This window comes from Molossus molossus, unplaced genomic scaffold, assembly GCF_014108415.1.
Source record: "Molossus molossus isolate mMolMol1 unplaced genomic scaffold, mMolMol1.p scaffold_m16_p_13, whole genome shotgun sequence".
NCBI lineage: Eukaryota > Metazoa > Chordata > Mammalia > Chiroptera > Molossidae > Molossus > Molossus molossus.
In genome coordinates, this window is record NW_023425348.1 from 80,115,095 (window position 1) to 80,124,573 (window position 9,479).

General features: G+C 56.8%; 2 protein-coding genes across 2 annotated transcripts in view; both read left to right on the plus strand.

The window, feature by feature from the left end:
- Positions 1–4,257, plus strand: part of ALKBH3 (alkB homolog 3, alpha-ketoglutarate dependent dioxygenase) — a 66,903-nt gene extending 62,646 nt beyond the window's left edge. The window contains exon 10 of the mRNA XM_036258211.1: positions 4,180–4,257. Within this exon, the coding sequence (XP_036114104.1) occupies positions 4,180–4,230 (51 nt within the window). The 3' untranslated portion in view covers positions 4,231–4,257. The remainder of the gene's footprint in view (positions 1–4,179) is intronic.
- Positions 4,258–6,306: 2,049 nt separating this feature from the next.
- On the plus strand, positions 6,307–7,593 carry CUNH11orf96 (chromosome unknown C11orf96 homolog). Its single transcript, XM_036259410.1, has one exon. The coding sequence runs from the start codon at positions 6,608–6,610 to the stop codon at positions 6,977–6,979; it is 372 nt and encodes a 123-aa protein (XP_036115303.1). The 5' UTR covers positions 6,307–6,607; the 3' UTR covers positions 6,980–7,593.
- Positions 7,594–9,479: the final 1,886 nt, after the last annotated feature.

Below are 9,479 nucleotides of genomic sequence, written 5' to 3' on the forward strand. Positions count from 1 at the left end.
GAAGCATCTACTTCCTGTGAACGGGTCCCCTCATCCCCGCATCCTCCTGAGGATTTTAGAGGCTGAGAGCTGGAGGGGCCCCCAGTAAGTCAGAGCCTAGCCTCCTTACTTCACAGAGAGGGAACCTGAGGCTCAGAGATGGGAAGAAACGGGTTCGAGGCCACGGTGTATGTGGGTGATGGAGCCTGGGTGTCTGACTTCTACCTGGTCCAGTGCCGTCCCCGTCACTTCAGAGGACAGCGAGATGGGCTGGAGCAAGTGCTCAGCCCTGGAGTCTGGGTCAGGCTGACTGCTGAGTGCCGGCTTCAGCACCTAGCCCTCAGGTGACCCCGCTGAGCTACAAAGCACCTGAGTCCTCATTTCTAAAATAGGGTGATACTCGGGTCCCCCACAAAGGCTGCTGTGAGGATGATTAGGTGAGGCATGTGCCAAACATCATTAGCACAGTGTCAGGCACCTAGCAGGTGTTCATGGGTGGCACCCCTGCGTCCGCCCGTCGTCCAGGGATACAGGCCTGCTGAGAAGAGGGACTGTACTGCATCCCTTTAATAGCCACCCCGGCCCCAGGGTGGCCATCAGAGGCCACTTAGCCTGTCCTGGAAAACCCCGCATTGACCCTGCAAACTCAGCAAGACGTGTGGTCAACAGGCACCAGGCCCTGACACATGATGGGCCACAGGACACATCCCCCCAGATCTGCTCCGGGTTCTCACTGGCTCCGTCGCCCCGTAACTCCCAAGGAGGAGAAGGCCTTGGTCCTTCAGCCGTTAGGGCAAGGTGCATGTGTGCTGAGTCGGGGAGGATGTCTATAGAAAGAGGCCAATACTCCCTGAAGCCCCCTAGCACCACCTTTGGGTGCGGGCAGTAGTACCCACAGCGGTTCCCCTGAGATTCCAGGCCTGGGGACACGGCTCTCTCTGGCCTCCCCTGACAGTGTGGGTCAGGCGGAGAGGATAAGCCACCCACAGCCCCAGAGGCCCTCTGGAGCAGGAGCTTCCTGGCACTTGCCCCTGGCATCTTCTCAACCATGTTGGGGGCTGGGCAGGCTTGGGTATGAGGCCATGAGAACAAAAGGAAGGTGGATGTCATGCTTACGACATGCTGGGCACTGCACCAGGTGCTTTCCACACGGCAGTCGTTGACTCCCGGGGGCAGTGCTCAGGCTCTGGGGTGCAGAAACTGACCTAGGAGAGTGACCGGCCCACAGCCACAGAACGAGCCTATGGTAGGAGGGTTAGCATCTCGGTCTGTGTTCTAACCTGCAGCAGCCCGTGGCTGACGCCTTCCCGAGGGCATGGAGCAGAGAAGGCTGGCCCGGGAGACGTCCTGAGGGGCAGGACGGGTGGAAGGGAAGGGTCAGCAGGAGGGCCAGGGGTCAAGGTGGGGAAGCTGACAGGAGTGACCGAGGGCACCCCAGTCCCCAGCCTGGGAGGCTGAGGTGCAAGGGAGCATGTGTGGGGGAAAGGAAGCTCTGGTGGAGCCAGGAGCTGTGGGAGCAGGCTCAGGGGGCCGGGAGGAGGGGTGCACTCCGCCTGCTGGGGAGAGGCGGTGGCCGACACTGCAGTCCAGTGGGAAGGCAGACAACACGGACGGGAACAAACTAAAGAGGAGGCGGTGACTGAGCATGATAGGAAGGGAAGAGGGGTGGAGGGACTGAGGGGCAACCTTCAATAGGGCGGCCAGGGAAGGCTGCTCTGAGGAAACAGTGTTTGAGCCGAGACCTCGGCAGTGCAGACACCTGGCTCACCGCAGGCCACGCAGTAAATTCAGGACGAGCCAGGGAGGACCCGTCTCTGGACTCCCGTTCTAATCCTCTCCCTCCTAGAAACCTCCTGCTCTTGGATTATGACATGCTCTCCTGTTGGATTCTCTGAGTCCTCGATGGCCCTCTTCCTCCCAGTCCCTCTGCAAGGTGGGCTATACCCCGAAGGCTCCCAAACTGCCACCGCCATCCCTCACCTCTCCCCTGAGTTCTTGTGTCCTGCTCCACCCCTCTACTTGGATAGACATGCTTCTCTTGGTTAGGACGATATAATAGAGACCTGAATGAGAGTAGTTCAAAGTATTCGTTGGATTGCTCTCTCATCCAAGAGAAGTGTTTCAGGGGCAGACTACTCAGCTCCACGGGGTCATTTAGGGACCCAGACAAATGATGGTACTGCTCAATCTTGAACACGAAGTTTCCAGGCTCTCTCTGGCTATCACTCTTCCAGCCAATGTGAGGGGAAAACATGGAAGTCTACACCAGGAATGTCCTCTTAAGCAAATGAGGCAGAAGTTGAACATATCACTTCTGCCCACATTCCACAGAGGTAAATTTAGACATATGGCCCCATCTAGCTGCAAGGGAGGCTGGAAATGTGACCCTGGACAGACAGCTCTAGTCTCTACCATAGTCTATTCTGTAGAATGGTGAGGACATCCCTGCCCTGGTCATGGAGGGAGTTCTCTAGGGGTGATCTTACACCCGTGTCACCCTGGCCCCTGGGCTTTGCCTTTTGAGAGATTCCTCCTTGTCTGTCTGTCTCCACTACCACCCAACAGGTGGTTGACAGTCTGTCCTCCTTGGGTGCTTATCTGTGCTGAACTGAATAGTCATGGGCTTTTGATGTCCTGGTTTGAAATTTTGTTAGTAATTTTGTTAGTAGGCTTCCGGTCTGTCCACTTCTAGTTAGTTCCATAAACCAGTAACTTTCTTACAGAATCATGGAGTCTGTCTGCCTTGCCTAATTCATGTCTTTCTCATTTTAAATGGAAGTTTCCCTGAGGATACGTGGAACAAACACTTCAATGACAAGACAACACATTCAACATACTTTAACACAGGCGTAATCCCTTTGTTTGGCTTAATGCTTGGCCTAACAGGCAGGCTTTGAGAAAGGCCCTAACAGTCTAATCTCCTGCTCTTTGGACAAACCAGTTGGCTTTCCAACCTCGAGGACTTCAGTTTTCTGGACTCTCTTTTTCTGCCCATCTCTCCTTGCAAACTGGCCAATCTCTCCCTTGAAACAGTATACTAAAAGCGTCATTGGGCAGCGAACATACACAAATATTTTGGCTCTTTGATCATTTTTCTAGAATTATAGGCTCAGTAAGCATGTGGTCTGTCTTCCAAATGATCACAGGTAACGCATTGATAAATGTTTTGTCACAGTATAACAAGTGTCACCAGCTTTCCCTCCAATATTTCTTTCCGTATTGCTCACCACCGGATGGCTAAGCCAACGCCTCATGCTTCAGGGTTTTTATAACTGGCAGCTTCCCATTCCTGGTACCAGTTTCTGTATCAGAGGACAGCCACGTACCACCTAATAACATTTTGGTCAACAAAGGACTGCAGAGACAACAGTGATCTCATGAGATTATAATGGAGCTGAAAAATTCCTACCGCCTAGCGATGCTGTGGCCACAGTGACAGTGTTGTGCAACGCGTTCCCCACGGGTCTGGGGGGTGCTGGCGTAGACACACGGCCCCGCCGCCCTATGCATAAAGTGTGGCGCATACACGTATGTACGGTACAGAATACTTGGCGATGATCATAAACAACGGTGTCACTGGTTTATGTGTTTACTACACTCTACTTTTTATCATTGTTTTCGTGTACTCTTGTGCTCACCAGAACTGTTTGCTGTGAAGCAGTCTGCCATGGTATGCCAGCAGCCTCTTCGTGCGTCTCCTGTTCACCGCGTCTTCGCTGCATCGTTTTCTCTTGTGCGTGACTTAATCTCCTGGTGTTCTGTCGGGTCGCATGCTGCAGAGACTTGCAGCCAAGGAGCCACAGGCTGTGCCACGGGCTCTGCCACACAGGCTAGGGGTGCAGCACGCTAGACCGCCTGGGTTTCTGTAAGTGCACGCCACGATGTTTGCACAGGGGTGAGACATTGTGCATGGCTGTATTGCTGGGCTGCTGTTAAGAGGAACCCCCACATACAGTGGTTTTAAGATGACAGGAGTTAGTATTCCTCTCACAGAATCTCATTCTGATTTGAGCATGTCAGGCCTCACCTGCTGGGCGGTGGGTTTGGTGGCTGTCCCGCAGACCCCACAGTGGCTCTCCCGTTCCCAACGTTCTCTTCCGTCAGTGGCCATCTAACCCCTGGGCCGAATACATAAAAGTCAGCCTCGATTCCACCCCCCCAATCTAATCTATCAGCAGAGCCTCTCAATTCTATCCTCAGATGAACCCCAAATCTGAACATTTCCCCGCATCTCCATTGTCTTCACCCTGATGCAAGTGTTCAGTGTCTTTATCCGGAGTCACGGGACAATCTCAGCAGACTCTCTGCTTCCCCCCTGGTCCCTTCCTGGTCTACTCTCCACATGGCAGCCACGGTGAGCTTTTAAAAACATAAATTGTTAAAAAAATTTTTTTCTTTATTGATTTTAGAGAGAGAAGAAGGGAGAGAGAGAGAAACATCGATGAGAGAGAACATCAACTGGCTGCCTCCTGCATGCCCCCCACTGGGAATCTGGCCCACAACCTGAGCATGTGCCTTCATTGGGAATCGAAACGGCGACCTCTTGGTGCATGGCTTGATGCTCAACCACTGAGTCACACCGGCCAGGCGTACATTGGAGTGTGCAGCTTCCCTGCTCCAAACTCCGGTGCCCTACCATTGCCCTTAGGATAAAATACTGTCTACTTAATAGGGCCAGCAAGGCCTCTCGCCCCTGTTTTAGCTGCACAGGATTTCTTGATATCCCCGAATAAGCCAACCTCGTTCCTGCCTTAGGGCCTTTGCACTAGGGTGCGTTTCCTCTGCCCAAACACTCCCCTCCCACTTGGGCACACGCTGAATCCTTCTTTGTCCTCCACAGGCAAATGGATACAGTGTGGTGGATAAGAAGAGGACTTAGCCAAGTTGCCTGGGTTTGCATCTCAGCCCTGCTGTGTGACCTTGAGGCAAGTTGCTTAGCTTCTCTACTATGCCTTGGCTTTCCTATCTGTAAATGGCCATCATAAAAGTACTTGTTACCCAGTGTTGCTGAGAGGATTAAATGCAGTAGTTAACACATTAAATGAGTTAATGCATAAAAAGCAATTCAGAGCATGGCACACATTAAGCACTTTGTAGTGTTATTATTGTCCTTCAGGTGTCACCTTAAATATCACCCACTCTGACAAGCCTTTCCTGGCCACCCCTCCACACATCGCTGGGTCTGCATCCTGATCACAGCACCCACAGTGCATGTTCTTGTTTCCTGTTTATTGTCTGTGTCCACCTCCCTCTGCCCCCCACGCCAAAATGTAACTTCCAGAGGGCAGGGACATTCCTCAGCCGATACACAGTGGGTTCTCAATAGTCTTTGTTGAAAGGCTATGGAAGGAATAGAAGCAAATGCCACCAATTCCCTCCTTTCCCAGTGGTCCCTGCGGGGAGCCTGCAGGGGGCACTGCTCTATGAGGACAGTGTCACAGTTTCCTTGTGGGAGTTGGGACACTCGGCAGAGGACCTACTCTTAGAAGCCTCTGGGGCACTGCTAGGTACCAGCTATAGAGCATGGACTCTGGAGTTGGCCCCACTGGGCCCATCAGCTGCGTGTCCCCTCTGTGCCTCCATTTCCTCGTATGTAAAATTGGGGGAAGACCAATTACCTCACTGTTAGGAAGATTAAATAGGATAATATATGTAACACAAAACTCACTGGCTGGCTTGGAGTACAATTCTCCAGATGGTAGTTGTTGTTGCTGCTGCTGTTGTTGTTAGTGGCATATCCAAGTGTCATTCTTCTGGGGTGTCCTAGGGATTTGAGGGGGGTAAGGTAGCAAGGAGACAAACAGAGAGAAGACATACAGGGAAGAGAAGAACCGGAATGGAACGATAGGTTGTGTTTGTATTCCAGCGTGTCGGGGGGTGGGGGGGAGCGACAGAGAGAAATTCAACCCTCCCTCCGAACTCAGTTCCGGGGAGCCGGGTGCCCCCCGCTGTGAGGACAGCCGGGAGCTGCCACCGCCACGGGTGCCCAGCGCGGAAGCAGAATACCAAGCGCCTCGAGCGTCTCTCCGAGATTACGGGCCAGGGAAGGGGAATGTGAACCCTGCGGCCACCTCGGTTTCTACAGACTTGGGGATCCCAGGACGGACCTCTGCTGCCCCGCCGCCCGGCAGAGCCGCGTGCTCTTGCGGCTCCGGCTCCCGGAACCCCGCGGGCGGGGCCTGCCTTCCGGAGCGCCGGTGGGGGCGGGGGGCGCCTGGAAAGGGGCCGTTACTTTCCCAGAGTGGCGGGGCGACGTCAAGCGGAAGGGCGCGGGGCGCGCACGCTTTAAATGGCATTCGCTGTCATCGAGCTGTCGCCGTGTGGGCAGGAGCCGGCTATATAAGCGGCGGCCGGCCGCCGCGGGGCACACGCGCAGCAGCGGCGGCGGCGAGCGCCTCGGATCGCGGCGGAGCAGCATCCCGAGCTCCGCGCATCCCCGACGGGCCCTCCGCCCGCCCTCCCGTGGAGCGCCACCCGGGCCCGCGAGGGCCGCCGCCACCCCACAGCAGATTTGGATCCCCCGCCCGGCGAACCCCAGGCTGCTGCCTCCCGGGGGGCCCCGGCGCAGCGGCCGGCCCCGGACAGCCCCGCCGCCCCGCCGCCCGGCCCCGAGGACGCCGGCAGCGCCATGGCGGCCGCCAAGCCCGGCGAGCTGATGGGCATCTGCTCCAGCTACCAGGCGGTGATGCCGCACTTCGTGTGCCTGGCCGATGAGTTCCCGCAGCCGGTGCGGCCCGCCAAGCTGACCAAGGGCAAGGGCCGGCTGCGGCGGCCGCGCCAGTCCCGCTTCAAGACGCAGCCGGTGACCTTCGACGAGATCCAGGAGGTGGAGGAGGAGGGGGTGTCTCCCATGGAGGAAGAGAAGGCCAAGAAGTCCTTTCTGCAGAGCCTGGAGTGCCTGCGCCGCAGCACGCAGAGCCTGTCGCTGCAGAGGGAGCAGCTCAGCAGCTGCAAACTGAGGAACAGCCTGGACTCCAGCGACTCCGACTCGGCCCTGTGAGGGGCGCCGCCAGCAGCCGGGACTCGCACGCCTCGGGGCCGGCCGGGTGCTAGCGTGCGAACCCGGGCAGGGCCCGCGCCCCGGGGACCCCGAGGACCCGGGACGACGGCCCCTCGCACGCCTGGACTCCCGCCAAGCTGAGAACTGGTGGGTGCGCCCCGCGCTGCGCTCGGACCCAGGGCGAGCGCGCCTGGGGACTCCAGGAAGGGGGCCGCTTTGTTTGCCCTTGTAAATGTTTATTTTTAAACTGCCCAGTACGAACTCTGCCGTGAGTGTGTGCGGGGAGGCGGGCGTCGCCAGGGCTTCCCGGAGAGCCGCTCCACGCCCTTACCCGATGGTCTGCAACTCCGATTTTGCACACCGCTCCACCACCGTGCCCCCAGCGCACACCCGTTCACACTCACGCCAACACACTCTCGCTGAACACTTTTATAATTGTTAGGCGCGGCCGATGGGACTTAGGGCGCAGCGCAGCTGCTGCTGCGGCCGGAGGATTGATATTTATTTTTGCATTGCGATGGCTGACGGCGTTTATTTAACGATCTTTTTACCTGGATATGTCTGTGAGGCTCCGGAACGGAGACAAATAAAGTCAGTTATATTTGCACAGTGCATTTCTCCAGGCTCTTGACTTCTTGAACCTTCGGGGCCCAGGCTCCCAAGACTGGGGGAGGTGAGGGAAGGATGTGGCTGGAATGGGAGGCCAGGGATCCCCAAGTGGAAGTAACTCCACAAGCTTCGGTCACTGGAATGAGGTCGCGGCCCCGGTGCCCGGGTCCATTGCCTGCCTCTCCAAGTGGATCCAACACCCGGCTTAGAGCGCCGGGCCTCCCTGGTCTGTACCCGTCGCTGGCCTCTGGGATGGAACTGAAGCCGCTGGTGAGGCCAAGGTCGGCTCTGTAAGGATGGAGAGAGCCCTTCCCGGTGCAGCTGACTTCTCAGGGAGGCTGGGGTCCGGGACATAGCCCCCTACCCACCTCAGGAGACCACACTCACTCCGTGCCTTTTCCTGGGGGGAGATGCCTGAGTCAGCAATGGAGAGCTCAGGCGGGGGTATTTGGTAGTGGGACCCGAGCTGGGGGAGAGTGTGGGTGTGCCCTCGCTGTTGCGTGCTGACTCTGAGGAGTGCCCAGGACCCTGTCCCGCGGGAGCAAACAGCGGTTGTTTTCAGTACTTTGGTTCCTCTGTGCAGCCCTTCACTTTGCCCTCTCGGGGTTCAGCGAGGAGGGTGGGGCATGTCCTAGGTCAGAGCCAGAAGGGCGCTTGGGTATCCCCGAGTATCCTCACCCCTTTTGTTTATGGATGAGACTACAAACCTAAGCAAGCAGCGAGGGCAAGGTCACAGGGAGGGTAGCGTGGGAGTCGCATCCAGCTCTCCTGATTCTGCATCCAGTGCTCCTAACGTCGCAGGAGCCTTTCCAGTGCTTCCCAGCAGCTGCCCCGCGTCCCTGTCCCTGCCCTAAACCCTAGAGGTTAGCAGTGCCACTTGGCAGCCGGTGTTGATGGGGAAACAAACAACATTCGGTGGAGCAGGGCAGGATTACCACTTGGAGCCCCTACTACCTACCCCTGCAGGGTTACTTCAGAGTTGACCCACCATTCCAAGCTGAGAGCTCGGGTGCTTTTCTACTCCTCTCTCCGGGTTGCCCTGTTTTCGTGCTTGGGTGCCCTCTGGTGGTGGGGGCTGGTGCTCGGCCCAGCCCCGCAGGGGGGTCTCACTCTTCACAACACCTCGTGGCCTGCAGGCTCTGAGAAAACGAGAGCAGAGTAAGTGAAACAAAGAAACAAAAAATAAGAGCATCTTTCTGTTTTACTAGATGGGATGCTGCTCAGTTCATGGATTGTTGAATAAAGCTACTTAGATCTTTTTAAAAAAAGAAAAGAAACAGAACCCACAGGGCCTGAATGTCCTCCTCACTGGCTCAGAGAGAGGACAGGCACAGGGTCTCAGACCCGGGTCTTTGGCACTGTCCTAGCCCTGGGGAACACACTGGCCACGACAGTCCCATGACTGCCGGTCCCACTGTGGTGAGAGCCCAAGACAGAGGGCCCTTACTTGCAAGCGCCTGAGCCTGGTGAGGCAGCTGTGGGCAAGGCTTTGATTCCGATGTCTGCAGCTGCCATGGCTGGGCTGGTTCGGGCCCCTTGGGGTGGGAGGGGGGTTGCTGATGCTCTGAATCCCCTCGCCCCCATTCTCCTCCCTCAGTCTGCGCCCACCCCATCTTATATCTTAGCGGTAGCTCCTGTTTCTACTCTTCAGGGGCTAGTGCCGCAAAGCTTCCTGGGGTGTCACACCCTGTAGCCTGAGATCCTGGCATGGGTGTCTCCCCTATGGACACCACGGTTCCCCTCTTTCTGTTGGAAAGCCTCCTTCTGCCATCTACCCTCGGCCCCTCCCCCAGCCGAAGGCCTCCTCCGGTCACCCCGGCCAATATCCAGGGGTTGTTGTGGGGACCACATCCCATCACCCCAATTTCTGCTCAGCCGCTGACAGGGCCCA